General features: G+C 37.7%; 1 protein-coding gene across 1 annotated transcript in view; it reads right to left on the bottom strand.

The window, feature by feature from the left end:
• Positions 1–19,618, bottom strand: part of HIBADH (3-hydroxyisobutyrate dehydrogenase) — an 82,586-nt gene that overhangs the window by 60,493 nt on the left and 2,475 nt on the right. The window contains exons 2-4 of the mRNA XM_086468092.1: positions 13,410–13,570; positions 8,414–8,523; positions 5,820–5,941 (exon numbers count right to left, since the gene is read on the bottom strand). Coding sequence (XP_086324218.1) covers positions 5,820–5,941; positions 8,414–8,523; positions 13,410–13,570 — 393 coding nt within the window. The remainder of the gene's footprint in view (positions 1–5,819; positions 5,942–8,413; positions 8,524–13,409; positions 13,571–19,618) is intronic.

The raw sequence follows: 19,618 nt of genomic DNA on the forward strand, positions 1-19,618 counted from the left end.
TTTTCAAAGAGTACCACAGGGATTTTTAACTTCCATCTGGACAGTTTTCCTTTAACTGTTTTTGAACACCATGTGTGAGAACACAACAGAATTGTAGACATTAGAGATGGAAAAGACCTATTAGATCATGTAGCCATCCTCCTGCCAGTTAAAGATTTTTCCCTACAGAATAGTTCCTAGCACTTTGCCCAGTACAGTTTAAAGCATGTTGAGATACTTGGCTTCAAACATCTCCTTTGGAAAATTATTCCACAGTGTATGAAGAATGTCATTAGGAAGTTTTTCCTGTTAGACACAGCTTGCATTTTTCTTTCCTTAATAAGTTCCAGCCTATTATTCCTGGTTATATCCCACTGGGCCAGCCTAAGTAACTCATCTTTACACCTTAGACTAAATGGAGACAGATATGTTTCCCTACACATCGGTCACTAGCTGGCCAGACTACACACAATTTTATAGCCAAAATATACACTATTCTTTAATAAAAATCAGTCATTCCACCCTTTTAGACATTGTAGGATAACTGTCTCCACCTCAGTGAACATTTTTAGATGATACTCTCAACAAACCTGTTTATTCTTCCTTGCTTTTTGCTACATTTTCAATTCTCCATAAAATAAAACAAAAAGCATAACAGACTCACTGAAGAAAAACACCCTCGCAAAGTCAGCACATCAGTAAATGTACTGTCCAACTCTTCTGCAATAACAGCTGCTGCCAACACTGTGATTTCTGCACAGGGTTTATGCTTCTTCCCTCCCCAATATCAAAATACATTTTGCTGATGTGTAACATTTTCAAGATCTTCATCCTTTACCATCTTCTCTCCAACAAAAGAGGTCTATTAAACTAGCTCAATATTGACAAACGTAAGTATTGTTAAAGAGTTTAAAACATAAGTTATAAGGAATCAGAAGCTTTTAAAGCATCTCAAATTTCAAAGTATTTCTTTGTCCTCATTTCAGCTTCCTTATATCAGTTCACTCAAGTCTTCCCTTTTTTGTTATCCGCTACTTTCTGCATTACTTTTACCTCATTTAAATTTCAGAATAACTCAACTAACTCAACATTTTTCTTACTACATTTAACATTAAGGTTGTACGTCATAATTTCTACTACCATCCCTTTTCAAAAAATGAATATGATCAGATGCATTCAGCGAAAATGTACACAGAGAAATTAAGAAGCATATCAGGAAAGAAAAGATTAAGCAAGACATGGAGTGACTGAGGAAAAGCAGCAGCAGAAGTGAGGTGAAAATACTAGGCTTGGTACCAGGAGCACAGAGAACATTGTGGCCATTCTGAGCACACACATTCAGGCTTTAAAAGTCAAGCATAAAAGCATAAATCCAGAAATATCAATGGAGTAAATATTGCTATGCCTTCAGATCTTTTCTTCACCAACAAGAACCATTGAGGGGGATAGGTCAGAATTATTAGTCCTAAATTCATAAACCTGCTTCATTTTGACAGTGTTTCAAGGATCCTAACAGATATTCCAACCACTGCATTAGCAGGCCAAAAAGCCAAAACCAAACAAAACCTCTATACCACTGAATACAGGAGATTCCTTATTTCATGCCTTCTGTTTACTAAAAAAGTACATAATCTCTCAAATTAGAGACACTGAATCAACCAACCAACTCTTCTACTCCCATAAAGTCCTAAGATTGAGTGAGAAACAAAGTAGACACAAGCTAGAAAAGCCAGTTAAAAAGTAGCGCTATGAAGGCTCTCCAACAAAAGAGAAGTCTATTAAACAAATTTTATTCTGGCAAACATATCAATGATGCTACCTTATTACAATAGATTTTAAAAGCTAAGAGATGCAACATTTGAACCACTCATTACCATTTTTTGTTATTTAGTCTAGTCTTAAAATATCTTTCAAATCATCTTTGCAAGCATTAGTGCGCACTAAGCTAGAGTCTTAACTCTTCTGCAAGGCCCTCTCCTCTGCTTCCCTTGGAAAAGACACTGCACTAAACCTTCAACATTCAAATAAGAGAAACACATTCATCAATTATTCCGTTTGGCCTATTTAATCTCTGCCATCAGTCTGATCATACCACTGAAATACACTCACTTCGACAGTTTTGAGAAGGTGTCGTCTTTTTTTTTTTTAAGCTGGAATCATGAAATATATTGCTCTTTGAAAGGAAATGAAAGAAAAGATCTCCACAGTATTTCTAAACATTCCTCTTCTCTGCTCCGTGTCAAGTACAGATCTGGCCATACAGGGAATAAGTCTGCAAGTCACCCTTCAAGGACTCACATTTTACTTTACATTACCAGAGAGCTGAAGCCTCAATTTGTGAGTGTTACTACTAGTATTCTTTCCATCTCTTAATGGTTAGCTGGAGCTAATGGAAGTAGTACTATAAGATGAAACAGTTTGAAATGACAGCTGGAACAGAAACTCTAACCTTTTCTAAACAGCTCCAACCCATGGTTTCTATAAAAAATGTTTTATTCTACTGTTTATCACCATTTTAGCATCACTACAGTTCTCTACATGACAGCTCTTCTTAACAACTAGCAGTCTGACTTTTTTATTCACAAGTATCTTGGATAAAGTAGACAATAAGGGGAAAGATCTACCTAAGTTTCACTATCAGCTCTAAAGAACCATTCTTATGAAAGAATTGAAAACAAATTATCCACGCTTCCAAAACCAGAAGAGCAAATCAAGCTGTCACATCTTTTTGTGAAGTTCTAGCAGAATGGAGTGCAAGTATTTAGAGCAGAAGAGGAGCTGATATCATTTCAAGAGTCAGCGGAAGGGAAAAAAAGTTGAAAAGGTAGCATCTGAACACTAACAATGCTCACAAAGAAGAAAGCATCACATCAGATATAAAAAAAATATTTCACCTACTGTACTTTAGACAATGCGTATTCCATATACTGAATTAGAAAGAGAGGAATGTTACAGTAGCATCAGTGAAACCACTAGTAAAGTTTGCTCTGGATTGCAAGGTGAGTATCTGTATCATACTTTCAGTGCAACCAGTGGGAGGACAAACTCAACACAATGCTTAGAGGCTACATTTAGATCCCTTACTCAGCCAGTAGTGTCCTCAGCGCCAACAGAAGTCAGTTTTCACTTCTGTGATAAAGTGTGCTTTAAAAGCCTTTTATACATACAAAGATGCAGAATCCAATCTTCACAAAAAGATAAATTTACTCATCCAGATTTTTTTAAAAAAATAATTAAATAAACACAGATTTTGAAGATGTTTCCTCATTTGCCATATGCTCATAAAGAACTCATAAATCAGGGCAGCACCGGGAACTGCAACAGAACTTTCTCATGTGGACCTGCAAGAGATCCTAATCCCAAGGTAAAGCGATTGCTATCTCTAGACAGGATTAGCAGCATAATCTGCATGCAACTACTGGGATGAGAAGTATTTTCCAAAGTCAGTTAATACAAAATAACACTATAGTAACTTCGTGCATCAACTTCCACTTCATGGGTCCTGACTGTAAGCTGCAAGTAAATACTGTAGGCCAATCATTTGAAGAAGACGGCGCTACTACCTTGGCGCACAGGCCCATCTGAAAAAGATCAAGGGAAAGAATCTTTCAGGGGTAAGGCTGCCGACAAACCACTAAAATCTGGCACTTATGCTAGGCCTTGAGATACTTCATTTGCAATGTCAGGATGGGATTAAAATCACCACTATTTCTCCATAAGGTTTATAGATCAAGCAATTCTCAAAATATTATTTAGTTTGCAAAACAACTTGTTCACAGTGCAGATGAACATTAACATCCATCGGGCAACACCCAAATACCTAAAAACACAAGTGGAATTGTCTGCCAATAACAGCTAGTAAACAGACAGATCTAAAGATGACAGTTCAGGCATGCTGCTTTCTCTTCCTCCTCACTGCGTCCCACAAACACCCTCCCTCACACTTCTGCCAAGTCTATTGCATTGCACAGCAACAGAACAATGCCTGCCAATTTCCAGAGAGCTGAGCATACTTCTCCATTTAGTGCTTTGTCCGAAGGCCAACAATGCATTCAGGACGTACAAAAATACCCCAAAGGCATGATGTGTTGGGTCTTGAAAGACGGAAAGAACAAAGCATAACATTAAAGCTTTTTCCGACATACTTAACTTCTCCACATTTCTAGCAACTGCCCACTTTAAACATGATTTGTACAGAGCGCTCCTTGGCATTCACAAAAATATTATGTGCTAGCGAGCTAACTCTCGATTCTTTCCCTCTCCTTCAGAATATCACTCAATCTGTAACTGACCTAAACACCAAATAATTTATATTCAGATAAACCACTAACACCAAAAAAGCTAACTGTACTCAGACTAGTCAACTGTATGTTATCACACTAACACGGTCTCGGCATTATCATTTTCTCAAGGAACAAAACCCCCCAAACAGCTAGGGTTGTTTTGGAATCAAATTTTCTTTATTTATTTCTTCGTAGTTATAGCATAGTCAGCTGTAACTACAGCCTTAAAGCAAAAACTTACAGGTAAAAACAAATTACAGACATTTCTAAAAGGTAAATAATTCCCTCAGGTAAACAACATATTTGGGGGAAAGGGATTGAAGAGAATCACATAGAAGATGTCAGAATTGCCCAACTGATTAGTAGAAGGCCATGCTGCGTTTAGAAAAAGATCAGATAGATATATAATCCACCCACAGCATACTTTTTTTCTGTGTCTTTTTATTGCCAGGCTGACAAGTTACCTAACTTTATAAAACAAGGACTAATATTTTGGCTGGGAAGCAAGAATCTTCTTTTCCCCATTATATTGCTCAGTATCACCTACCCGGGTCTTCCTACTTTTGCATGAAAATTTTGGCTTCTAGTGTGTAGCCAAATCCCGCCTCAGTTTTCAGTTGAAAATTAAAAAGACGGTTAGTTTTTGCTCCTCACCCACAATCATCTTCATGATCTGAAATTCAGGCTATGCTCTTTCCAGCTTGTGCATCGTACCTTTCACAAATTAAATTCTTTAAGGCCAAATTCTCTCCTACCCTTTCCATTTTTATTCTCTTTCAGGTGTAATGACCTGAATTACCTCACTGAAGACAGGAAAATAAAAAATTCTCATGATGCCCCACTTACATTAATTTTTAGAGTGGATTGTAAAAAACCCAAGCTTTTCTCAGACAAAATGGACTTCCTCACCTTATAATTCTACGGGTTTTAGAGAAGAATTCAACGATATTAACAATCAGCTATGGTTTTGTTTTCAAAAACTTCTGCTTCTGCTCTCCTCTGTCCACAAAATAAAAGACTTCGCTGCTCTGTATTATTTCTTATAAGAGACAAAATACTCAGAAATCAATATTTAGCAACTTCAAGAACAGACAAGGATCACTCACATTCTTCAACTGCTACAAAACCAAAGGAAAGCTCTGGGGTTTTTTTGACAATGAAATCCTTTATTCCCCTCTTCATTCTCTCCTTTTTCATTAATTAAAAAGTAGCAGAAGTGCTTAATGGTAACTGAACAGGAAGAAACAAACGGAGACTAAAGAGATGCGAATACTTGCATGAAAACACAACTTTATGAAAGAAGCTAAATTAAAAGGACCACTATACCGTATCACGTGAGAGCTCAGTTTCTCCAGGTCTAACACAAAAGCATAGTCCTAAACCCTAAAAATATTCCTAAAATAACATACATTTCTTTAATGTAATGGAATAATAAAAAAGAACACCATACATATAGCAAAGAAAAGCAACTTGTACCGACAACGGTAGAAATTTGCTGAGATTGCAAATAAAGAGACAGCATGTCCAATATGAAGTAAACTGCTGATAAAGACTTACCTCCAGAAACTGGGGCATCCATGAAAACAGCTCCCATTTTTTCAACTGCTTTGGCTAATTCTTTTGAAACTGCAGGGTCTATAGTACTGGAATCGATTAGCAATGAACCTTTCTTCACTTTCCTAAAAGAAAATTATTTATTATTATTTTTTGTTGCACAAGACACCTGCAACTATTAGCATTGCACTGGCTTTCCTCAACAGGATAAATGTACAGACATTTTGGTACACTAATAAACACAAAGTTTTAAACTCCACTGAGCAAGATCCACTCAGTATGTACACTGCTGAGTGTGCATACCACACAGTTTTGAATGACTGAAAACACAATAAAACCTGAATACAAAAAACTATGTTCTTCCTAAACACTATTATAAAAAAATTACAAAAAAAGGGTGCACTTAGAAACCTGCCATCATGCAAGCTTGACCAGTATAACATACACAGATCAGCTAAGGTGTATTCTAAGCAACTGACTAAATGTTGATATGACCTAAAATTTAATACAACACCACAATTTTCTTCCTATATGTATACAATATCTTAAGTTCTTACCAGAATAGCCTGATTGCACTCTTTTAATCATTGCTCCAATTTATTCTACATAAAGATCATAACTTACACCACAAAAGCCCACTGTGGATTTAAAGTGAAGCATGGAGAAAAATGTTGCTTTCCCACTCATAGCTAGTAAATTTAGGCAGAAGAACTGTAGAACACAAAAAGATGCATATGTGTTTAAAAAAATGCAATTTCAGTAAAATTTTTAATGCCCTCAACTATAAAAAAAAAGGATTATATTTTTATTCCTCTTTCCATTCAATTGCACCATGATTTCCCATCCACTGGACCGGCAAACACCATGAAATCAAGCAACATAATTTTTCAGTCATAAAAAGGTGAGTAATTTAAAGCTACATATGACAGATGAAGACCTTCGCTGCACCCTGCGTGCTGCTGGCAGCACAGTGAATTTCACTGTATCAAATTACCTAGATTGCTGGAAAAAGTCTCTCAATATATACATATACTGGCAGACCCCACTGTAGCTCCAGACTTAAACAATGCCACATAGAAAGAACTTGTCCTTTTTCACAGAAGGGCTGAGCTGCTGCAGATAGTTTGAACACAGTGCAAATGAAAACTAGCGTGGCAAATACAGTACTACATCATCTCCCCTTATGGTCAGAACAAGGAGCAGTGGCACATGCTCCTTGGTAATACAGTGGGATGACTAAGCTAACTGTTAGACACTCCAAAGCATCCATGTTTTCTTCAGTAAAGCTTAAAAAGCTTCAGAAAATGACCAAAGTCAAACCAGCCACCAAAGTCCAGGTCAGTCAGACCTACAATTAACCACTACTGTCAAATTACACCTCCTTCTCTCGAATACGGAGGCTGACAAACTGCAGCAGCACAGGACTGCTTCCCACATCCTCTGTTCCTCACAGTATTTTCCACATCTAGGTACTCAAAAGATTAACTGGCTGTATTGTATCAGTAAGTACTGACAATCGGTCTTCAAAGCACTGCCACCCTGGATACAGTTCTCCCGCAGCTGTTTGCCCAGCTTTGTGGGACTGATCCAATTACCCTTCTTCCCTGAAGGGTCTAAGCTACAGATTCTTAGATCTGCTCAGTCCTACTTTGTAAGGAATTAAACTATGGACAGTAAGGGAAGGAAGCAACTATTATTTCCTATCTTGCAAGAAGAATAGAAATCCCTCATCCTCTACTTCATTTTCTTACCACTGCACCTTAATATTACCTAAAATCAATACCTAAAAAAGGTATCATTGTTTTTAGACAGTCTACTGTACTTTTGTCTTCTGTATGTTTCTTCCTTTACATTATTAACCTGGATAGCAGTAAGATCCTACATGATCCTCAGAGGTATTGAATAGCCCTAGTTAGCCTGCCAGGAGCAGTGCACACGTGGCCAGAAGAGCCTTTTAAATACTATTTATTCTTTTAATTTGGCAAGTCCAAAAACTGTCAGTATTAGAATTCTGCAACTTATGGATGTCAGGCTCAGTGGAAATCCCTCCACAAAAGTTAAAAATCACTGTTTTGCATTAAACAAAGTCTTTAGATATTTTCTTGTGTAATAAAGGGACAGTAAGAGTGGAAATCAATAAAGCCTTGTCAGCTATTCTATGTTAATGCACTTCAATACCATGCAACACAATGGCATCTCTTCAGAACATTTCATTTATAAGATTTCAAGTTAAAGAAAAAGTATTTGAGCAAATAATTGTTGCCAACAAATATTCTAGTTTTAATTGTCTGTAGTACATCACATTTTGGTAAATGAAACATGCAACTGAGAAGGTAGGTAATAGCCAGTTAAGGTGCCTCAAATTCGTATATTACTATTCCACTGAGAGCAAAATTAAGACTTTAGCCAAAAGTCATTCAAAAGCAAGCACAGTTTAAGAGAACTCATGTAATTAGAAATATCAATAGTGACAAAATAGAGGCCATCATGTGCCCTGAAGGCACAGCAAGAGTTACAGGAACAGTGATCATTTGACAAACAATGTAATACAGCTTTGAGTAGCAGTGGGAATTCCCAAACTACAAAAAAATTCTTACTTTAGAATTCCATTTGCTCCTGTGTAAACTTCTTTTGCATTGGGACTAGAAGGCAACATGGTAATAATTCTGTCTGCTCTTTCTGCTACATCTGCTGGGGAATCAGTCACCTTTTGAAGAAAAAAACATAAAAATTATGTAAGCTTACACTTCCTGAAAACGAGACGTCAGACATGTTTGCTGAGTTTGGTTTTAGTATTCACAGGTCACCGGTCAGAACTAAGCTAGGTAAAAAATTAGAACACAAGAAAAATTGCCCTCCTAATAGAAATATTAATTGGATCCAGTAACAGAAAAACAAAAAAAATTGAAAAGGATGTCCTATCACGGAAGTTCCTCTAGAAGATCTGTCAATGGGGATGCTTGCATCCCATCAACCCCTTCAAGACTCTTCCGTTCATTATAAACCATGTATCTATACAGAATATCTCTCTACAACGTTTCTAAGAAGGGACAACATGAAGGATCACAAAAATCTCACTTTTTTTCTTGTCTTATATTCAGTATTGGAAGAGAAGAAGTCTGAGGAAAAAAATCAGATAAACTAACTGATGCTTCTCACAATATTATGGTTGACATTTTTAAAAAGGAAAACTATCAAATCAAGCATCCTTCACCAAAAATATCTAAACAAGTTTCAAAATATATTGTCAGGTATTGGTCACTAAATAAACATAACTAACTTTAAAGGTATATTACCTTCCCCATCTCACTTTCTGAGGCAGGCAGTATGGTAGTTACAATATACACACAAGTGAAATACAGGCAGTTCAGAAGTAAGTTTAACCCAGAAGGCATTTGCCACTAAAATTTTTGTCCAATACTAGTCTTAAATAATTAATTTCTTTAAAATTGCACTGTTAATACATTCATAGCTCAGGGAAAACAGCAACAAAAGAACCCCAACAGCTTATTCTTTTATCTTTAGCCCATGAGGACCAAATCCGATTTAATTCATTCAGGTAGTTTTACTGAAAGGAATTAGGTTCCAAGCAGGAAGCAAGATGAGCAGAAAGTAGATTTTGTTTGTGGACAGGGCTTGTAGTATTTATTTTCCAGTTATTCTTGCTGAATGATGAAGAGTAGCCTTAATATTATAATGATCTATTCTGCTAGATACATTATATGCCTTGGGTTTTTAAACTTTAAGAAATGACTTAAGCAAAATTTTATTTGCACTTCTTAATCAGTGTGAATAAATTAGAATTTCCATATCATGTGGCTTTAGGGTTAAAAAAATTGCAGTTTTAACAGCTATCTGAAAATTTGGTTCCTTTTCATAACATAGACAAATCAACACATTGATAACCTTGTTTCACCATTCCTTATCTATTTATATAACTACAGTATTTGTTATTATTTTTGTTAGTTTCGATACTAAAAGCCCTTATGTAAATATATTATCTTTTTATATACAATGTGTTTATAAGGTCTCAGCATCAAAGAAAGCATGTTATATACGCATTTGTAAGAAATGCTGAATAACATCTTGAAGGACTTCTGGGATACAGCATGAGAAACTTCTTGATTTCTATTTGTCTGATAAGTAAGAGAAGGGAAGACTATATATTCACTGCATAAAGCTCTCAAAAGAAAAAAAGTAAAGAAACTGGCATAGATGGGACTTAGAAATATGCAAGTTTTCTTTGAAAGCATAAGTTAATACTACACAAAACATCTGGTATACTGCACAGTTATAAAAGGAAACATACCCTAGTCTAAAGAACAAAGGTTAGGAGGAATAAATGAGGCAATTATACACAGAAAAGCTTCTATATCTGATTAGTTAATTTTATGACTTGCTTCCCTGGAGACCGGAGAGCCTAGCTCTTTATACAGGAGTATGTCACCTTTGTCTTTAATTCTGAGTATCTCTGATTCGGTTTGGTCCCAATGTGTATTATTAGAGGATGAGAGAGAAAGCGTGTAATTGGAAGCACAATTTAGATACGTCTTCTTATTTGAAACTATCATCTCCAGTATTCTGAGAGGTTTGCAAGTTATGAGCTGAAGACCAGAAGTTGAAAAACATACTATATTGGGCATACAACTTAAAAACTATGTCAGCCTCACATTTCCACTTGGCTGCGTAGATAGGATATAGCTGGTTTTTGCTTACAGATTTGAACAATTCTCAAGCAATACAGCTGTACAGAAGCCACAGTACACTGGCCATCTATGCAGAAATTAATTTATTCCATCCATGTCCTTGAAAATCCTAACATGCATTTTACATGAAGAAAATGAGATTAAAAATGTACACAGACTGGGACAGTACTTCCACAACCATACAAAGGAAAATCATTTTGCTACTTTGAAGTAAGTAGCAAAAAAAGTGGGAATTAAAGTGGGAATTGTCATTTTCGGCTTTTTGGTACTGTTAACAAATATGTTTACTAACCCCAGAGGAAACCTACCTAGCCGGTTCATCAAGCAGCATACAAAACTTTTTTTTTTTATTTGGGACTTCCTGTCTCAGAAATAAATTTGAAGGATTTGAAAGCTATTAAGAAACATTAAGCATTTGAAATCATTAAGAATATGTATGTAACTTTAAAAAAACATACCAAATACTAATTGCTGATTACTAACACAGATCATACTGGCTCAGAGCAGCAGCCCATCAAGTTCTGTACAGGTTCTGATACTTGCCAGTTCAAGCAAAGTTTTGCAGTATGCAACTGGATAGGGGAACCTTTTCTTCATCCTGGTCATTGGTTTATGCCTTTCAATATGTGCCTTGGCTTATATTTGTTCCAAAATGCTTCCGTATTTTTTTCTTGTATTTATGGTAAGTCAATTAATAATTCTGCTCGCCTGCAATGCTATTCTTACTGAATACACTGAAGAAAGCCCTATTTTTATGCTGCTTTAGGCATCAGATGACTTCAGTAACACTCTCTCAAACTTCCAAATCCGAGATAAGATTCAAAGATACGTAAACTGAAGCAAAGTGACACGTATGCACTCCACTGTGTGAGAAAGAGATAACTATGAGGAATGGCACAGACAGTGGAGTGCAGAGGCAGACTACTTGCTCACAGCACTGTTCAGTATTCTCTCTTGTTTGTACCCTTGCAACTTCCTGCAAGTTCCGCCCCAGGTGGTTCCACACACTCCTGCTCAGCCAGTTTTCCCTTTACTATTCACTATCAGCAGGCAGGTGGCTGCCTTCTGATATATGCTACCTCCCAGTTCTTTACTGCAGAGGCTAAAGAAATTGGAGTCACAGAATATGCAGATTTACGATCAAACATCCCTCATCCTCCATATACCTTGGTAGTAGCACTGACTTTAAATAATGGACATTTGACAACATTTACTGTCTCTTGGGGGGCATCTATTCACCTCTGTAACACTCCTGATGGTTTTACCCTACCAGCCAGACCACAGAGAAAGCAGCCCTTGGAGCCCAATGTTCTTTCTACAGCAGTTTCTACAAGGCCCCCTGGACCCACAAGTTTCCAAGTTCTGAAAAAAATGTTGGGGTAGGATTTACACCTATAGATCAAGAAGACGAAGTTATGTTCACATATTTTCTTTAAGTGTGTTTTACTTGTATTTAAGCCTACCCGTGTATTCTCTTACTGATTTACGATCTTAAAACATACTTTCAGCTTTATTTTTAAAAACATTACCGTTCACCTTTAATATCACATGTGAAGTCTTGCAGGGGATGCCAAGGATTCAATTACTACGGCAATAAGCTATACAAATGGGCAGCCACAGTGAAAAGATCCCACTGCAGAACATGAATTAAAAACATAACCTATTGTTCAAAACAGACTTCTTTTCCATTTGCCCAGCCTCTTACTCAAGACAGGTCTGGTTCATGCCTGAGGGTCTCCGCTGCTTTAACAAAATAAAAACAGTAGGTAGGAAAAGAAGCTGAAAAGCTTACTTTCCCACTTAAGGCCAAGATTCTGTAATTATTCAAGGGGAGCTGCAATTAATTATCAACAGGTGCACTTTTATCATTTTATCTTTCGGGAATCTTGATGTTACCTCATTATTTAAAACAGCTGCAATTAGCTCCAACAGTTTAGACTTTCAAGGCATACAGTTCCTCTATCTAGATCTACCTACAATTTCCTTGCCACTGATGGAAAATTCTCTCCTATCCTCTACACTGTCACATCAGAGCACTATTTTTGCATTGTTTTCTCCTTACTTGAGTACATCCTTTTGTTTCAGTATTTTATGCACTTATCCATCCACCCACAACAACCTAAACTGCTATAGCTTTCGAGTATGTCAAAAATATTCAAGTACACTTCAGACACTTAGAATGACCCAACCATCTGAGAGACTGAATGGGTTTCTGAGCGTATTAACGGATCAACAAAAGCAATAGCACTGACTGGAACAGGGCCAAGATTTCACAGGGTATATGGCAGGAAGGTAAACCTCCTTAATGTGATCAATTTCCTTCCCTCCTTTTTCCTTTTCATTCCTTCCTCTTCTCTCACCATAACCTTCCTCACCTCCAAGAGAATAAGCACTTAAATAATTAGATTTTTTCCCCTGCCCCTGAGGACTGCACCTTGAAGCAGCAGGAAAACTCGTATGTCCCTATAACCCTTACAGCTATGCCAGCAGGAATTTTTAACTAGGGTCATTTAACCTGAAAAGGTCAGAGTAGGAACCAGATGAAAAGCAGCCCACTGGCCATCTAGACCTGGGGGAGGAGGAAGGAGGAGAAAGAAGGAGGTGAAAGAACAGGCCATCAACCTAGTCTCATAAAAAGGGGGAAAAAACAGCTAGAGAAGTCCAACAAGGTAGCAATTCTGGCTAACAGCATGAAAATTACTTAGGGCAGAATCATGTCTTTGCTCCAAGTGAAACCTCCCAGATTTAGATTGTATTCACTACACTGTTTTAGTTCTGACTGTGATCTTAACTAAGAAAAAAAAACCAGATTATTTAATTGCATTGCATGTAAGAACCATTCAACACATACAGTTATTGTTGGAATAAAGGAAGGTTACTACTATACCTGAGCACCCAAGTCTTGAAATTCTTTGCAAGCTTCTGGGAACACATCATATGCAATAACTGGATATCCATGTTTTACCAGGTTTTTTGCCATTGGATTTCCCATGTTACCCAGCCCAATGAATCCAACTGGGGTTTTGGAAGCCATTGCCCTAGAACACACTGATTTTGAAACAATAAATATAAATTTTTTTTATTTTAGAGTAATGTGTAACAATGATGCAACAAAAGCTAGTTTGTAATCTGTTTTCATTGATTTAAACAATTCTACGCTTAGAGACAGTGGAAATGTGAATCCCATTCTACAAATTTTAAACCATAAATTATAGCTCACGTTGGGCCACAAATACCATCCCAGAATGACTTTCCTACATATCAGAGAAAATTACTTTAATTAAGGAAATGTGCGTGTTTCAAAAAGTATAGTAATAATCAAACTTCAGCAACATCCCTGAAAGCTAAGGTCTGAGAAGAGCTCAAACACAGACTTAAAATATGCAGGCTTGTCTGTATTTTGTTATGTGTCCAATTCCTACACTGGATATGCAAAATCAAATTTTATATATATTTTACAGACTCCTTATTTGCAGCTTTGGTTGTGCCTTGGGATGGATATAGCACCTGTTCTGTAGAAATGGACTAAGGCTGCCACTTGATTTCCTGCAGCACCTCACAGATAGTAAGGACTCTTCTGATCCTGCAATCAGATATAAGCCACTAACCTAAAGTTGAAAGTCTCCATAATAAATCATTCCAAATCTTTTGAGCCATGTAATCACAGTTTAAAAGCAAGTACTGAGAACTAGTACAAACTATAGTATAAATACAAAATTATAAAGTCTCTACAGGAATAACCCCTGTATTCTATTTGCTGTACTACCAAGACAGAACTACAAAGCATAACCTACAATCTGTGGAAAACATTACAGTTTCAGTCAGTTACATTTTACAAGTAGTTAGCGAGTATCAAACGCTGGACAGTAAGTAGCATTGCAGGCATTCATCTACTGCAATCACTGTCTCATCACTCCCAACACTCCTAATTCAAGGGCAGCACAATTTGGCAGTGCCAAGATTTTTTTGCCAGTTACACAAAATAATTTCCCCTTTACGACAAAGGAAAAAGTTATGCAGAATAAACACTAAGGCATGCGGCAACTAAGCAGCCAGAAACACGGCTAACTAACTACAGAACTACTGTGACTCTGAAGTGCACATACAGAAAATGTGCCTAAGCTGGATCGAGACTCTAAGAGGTCTCAATACTTAGCAAAGAATCCTCTCTAGGCCAATAACACTTGATTAATCATTTTAAAGTCTTTCTGACTTTAAGCTCCTTCTTAGCCAGCAACGGTCATGCTCTTTCATCTGCAGCACTATTTTGGAAGTGCCACATTCAATAAATCAGGTTCGTTGAGAGAACTTTGGTCTGAGACAGTTTCCACAGATGCCTGCAGCAATTACATTGCTAGAGAAGCAGCACAATTTAAAAGAAAACTGCACTTGGAAAATGCTTAGTGCAAACTGAGATAACACAGGAAAAGAGCACATTGCTTTTTTTAAGAAGTGCTGCATGTCAAACCTAGGGAATAAATGAACAAAGAGCCTAAAACACCATCATCAGCCATAGTCATCATCTTGGAGTCTTTTCTTCTCATTGTTTCTATGAGTCAGTCTTCCCCAGTACATCACTTACACTAACCTAAAACTGCTCCTTTTCTTAGTCCAAAGCTTCCAGCTTCCTGAGAGGGTTCAAGTCCTGGTTTTCAGCATCTTTCTTTCTCTGCCCCTTAATACCAGCGGATCTTATTTACCTGGACTTCAGTAAAGCTTTTAAAACAGCCTCCTCAGTATCCCAGTAGCCAGATGGGGAAAGTATGCATGGGACTGGACTGCAAGACTGCCTGATGGAAGAAATATATTGTCTGGACTGTTGGGCTTAAATAACAGTGATTAGTGGTTCAAAGACTCGCAACAGTCAGTGGGTCAATATTGGGGCTGCTGCTGTTTAAAAATTTCATCAATGACCGTGATGATGGGACATAAGCACCCTCAGCAAGATCATATGTGACATCAAACTGGGGAGAATGGCTGAAAAACTGCAGGGCAGGGCTACCATTCAGAAAGACTAGAGAAATGGGCCTCAAGAAGTTCAACAAAGACAAATACAATGTCCTGTGCTCAGGGCAGAAGACATCATTGCAGCCTGATGCCTGGCTTAGACAAGTTCCAGCTCTGCAGAACCTGTGGATTCCCACAGACAACAAGTTCAGCATGAGTCAGTAGTGCACGCTGGCAGCAAAAGGTTAGTGACATACTGCACTACATTAGCAAGAGCGTACCAAATAAGTCAAAGAAACTAGTGATTCCACTCTTCACAGCACAATACACATGAGATGTGGTCAAACTGCAGACGGCCCAGCAGACATCAAGTAATATGACTGCGGAGCTGGAGACTACAGCATATGAGCAGGGGCTAAGGGAACTGTCTTTGCTTAGCTTGGAGAAGCAAAGGCTAATTGCAATCTTCTATTACCTACGGAGTGGAAGGAAATAAGAGTTACAGAGTAGATGAAGACAAATTCTTCACAGAGGTGCACAGCAATAGGACATGAGGCAATAGCCAAAAGCTGCAGGAAGGGAAATTCCCGTTGGAAATAAGAAAAGCATCCCTGATGAGGCGAAAGGTTCCGCACTGGAAAAGGTTGCGCAGAGAAGTGGTGAAACCTCTACCCTTGAAGCAACCTTGCAGCACCTGAGCAACCTGATCTAGCTTTAAAGTTAGGCTTGTTTCCAAACCTCAGTTTCCTCTGTTTCTGTGAATTCCAAGTAACCTCATCAGAAGCATAAATCTGGCCACTATGTCTAGGCTCATTCTTGTAGACTCTTCAATTTTATCCTGAGCTTTTCTTTTCTCACATCATCTCATGGACATCTAACCATCATCTCAAACTAAACATCAAGAAATCTTAATCATCTTCAGAAAACTTTATTGATACCGTTCTTTTGTATCAGTGCTGACACCAGCAGTGATGCCTGTCAGTCATACCTACAGCCTAGATGACCCATCCATGATCTGCTTAAATCTCTTTGATTCCTCCTTCATCATATCTGAGATCTCAGCTACTGCAGAACATGGCGACATGCCTCAACTTAACAGATATTATCTTGCCTTGATCTTTGTGGAAACACTGGGAATTGAGGAGGACTTTTTGCCCATGCTACTTTCTGTCACTCCTCCTCTGCATCCTACCTTACTTTTCTCTACTATGTCACATAAGTCTGCTTTGCTTTGGCGACTTTTCATGGCTATCATCACATCATACTATTAAGACATCAACTGGTAATTGGACTGCAATGACAGGCCTACTGCCAACAAGCATTTCTATTACTGCTCTAAGGCAGCTCTTCACAATGTAAATATCCATGAAACGAACTCATTCTTCTACTGTAAGGCCCTAAAAATCTTCATTTTGTAATATCCCCAGAAGGCATAGCAACAGTTAGGCTGGAATACAAGGCAACATGCTGATAGGTATTATTAGTTTTGTGTGACTGTATTCCATTATTTCCCCTTTTGTCTGTCTCTGTTCATTTTCTCTTGTCTTAGTTCATGAATCAGGGACTGTTTTCTGTTCTGTGCTAACTAGAACATATTCAAATCCACAGAAATTAGGGCCTTTTAGAGAAACAGTCCAATTCCTGACTTCTTAGTTTAGTTTAACCTTTCGCAAGCCAGTGTTAAATTAGCCACTTTAAAATTACATAATTTGATTAACAGTTTTAAAAAACCTCCAGATCCCCAGGTACTCAAATACAGGAAAACTGCTTTAAGGACTGATTAAATTAGCTCACAGACATACCTAAGAGAGCTGATTTCAATTAAATTTGAATCAACTGCATTGAGAATCATGGCATATTTTAAATGCCTACTTAAGACAGTGGGGGTTTGCAAAACACAGAATGTTTAGGAAGACAAGATTTTTCACATTTTCATACTAGATGAAGCTCCACAGGTGCTATCATGCAAAGTGATGTCCAGCTTCAATACCTAGGCACTGTTTACCATTTGATACACGGCACAGGCTTGGTTTTGAATTAACTGTATAATTCAAACATCTAAGGATTGATATTCTGCAAACCCACATACACATAGGCGTAACTAATCCCATCAATTGTATAAGCATGTGCAGAAACTGTCCTTGTGGTATTGAGTCCATTTTACTTCAACCATAAAATCTACAGTAACCTGCTGCAATCACTTGGCTGGAAAAATGCCCAGTCCACATTCAACTTCTAACAGAGGGCAGAACATTAGAAGCAGGAGCAATAGAAGCTACTTTTAAAATAATCATTTGATACCATGTGCAACTAATTCTCCTTCACTGGGAACAGAACCAGCAACACAGGTTAATCTATAGATCATGTTAATTGTGAGTAAAACCAGCTACAGCTACACGGGCTCCAAAGAATTTGGGCTTTTCCCAGGAGATTGTTCTTTATTCTCTTGAGGGAACACATTGTTGCAGAGCCCCGTGCCTATGAAGTCTCCATTGCTGAGGAGGATCAATTTATGACTCTCTTGCCATATTGGGGGTTTACAGACAATACAGATAAAAATGGTTTGCTTTGAAAAGTCAGCCTACAACAGACACACTTGACCTAATCTACAATTCCATGAGAATTTTACCTCAGCAAGAGTTTATGGATCTCTGAATGCCTTTTCTTGAACAAAATGCATCCATTAAAAGAGTAAATTCAGAAATGCACAGATTGCAATCCTGTCCTTAGAGTACTTGGCCCGTCAATGACCTAAAACTTGTCTTTTTAAGCTTCCACATAAAGATACTGAAAGCAATTTTCTTTTTAACCCGAATGATGACAGTTACAAGTTTAGATCATTTCAGATGTCGACATTTCATTTTACACTGTCTCCCAAAGTAATGGCTCCTACAGTTTCAAGAAAGAATTTCAGCTCTAGTGGTGCCTTGAATTCCCTGCAAATACTAGACTCCACAGACACTACAATATGCAGTGCAGAGGACATCTCTTTGTATTCAAACAAAAAGGAAGTAATTGCTGGATAGGACCACAGACAGCAGAGCTGGAATATGTCCAATATGCTTGTACCCTGAAGGAAAGCACTGGCTAATGGGCCAAGAACAGGACCGAGAGACCAGTAACTCTCAAAATGTAATCTCAGCTATATTACTTACTTTTTGGCTTTATAAAATCTACTTTGAATTATGTTCACCAAAATGTCTGGCATGGAACCCCTAGCTCCACAGTCAAATGAAACCGACAAATCTGGCAGAAGGGATAATAGCCTACATATTCCTGTCCCATATGAATTTCCTAATCAGAGTGGTTGCAAGTCATATTAATATTGATCTCTCCAGATCAGTGAATCTTGAGTTCTTTTCCAACCCAGCAGGTGAGATTTAACAGGAGCATGCCCGAAGGAAGCTCAACTACTGAAGTTGTGGTTTTGCTCAGGGCTTTATGAGAAAGCACAGTTGCACATGAAGTAACTTGACAAGGAGAGGGAAACATGACGACAATTCAATATGAGCCACTAAATGAAGGATTTTGCCACTGATTTAGCATCTTAAGTTCTGGTACAAGTACAAGAGAAGATAAACCCCTTTTCTCCTTCCTGCTTTGAAAGAAAGGATCAGAGAGAGCTTCTGTGTTTTGTGCAGACTTCTCTATGGAAACTCCTTAAATCTCTACTGAACCAGATCCTGGAGAGAACTAGATGGAGAAACACAGAAGTCACAGAGGCCAGCTTTACACAGGCAGAATCAGGTCTTTCTGCTCATAGAAGATTTGCCAATGGAATTTAAATTGCCCCAGGGTCACAGGCTTTTAAAGGTTATGCAATGATTTTGAGAACTGCACTCTGCCAAAATCATAATTTAAGAAGATTACAAGACTCTAAATTTGGCCAGCTTTACATTAAAAACATCCCACTTGCTTTTCCTTGCCTCTGTAAAGGTCTGCTGATGAAAAACAGACACACTATCTTGTAACGGAGTCTTCTTACCTCATTTTTCTTATCTGTAGCTTTACCTCATTAAATGTCTGCTAATACATTAAAGACAAAAACATATAGTAAGTACTTTTCATCCAAAAAGAATATCAAGTGTACACTTGATCCCTTAATTAAGTAATGTGCTGGACTTCTGAGCAGCAGGTCTTTCTGTCATA

Source organism: Leptosomus discolor, chromosome 7 (assembly GCF_034619465.1).
Source record: "Leptosomus discolor isolate bLepDis1 chromosome 7, bLepDis1.hap2, whole genome shotgun sequence".
NCBI classification, from domain to species: Eukaryota; Metazoa; Chordata; class Aves; order Leptosomiformes; family Leptosomidae; genus Leptosomus; species Leptosomus discolor.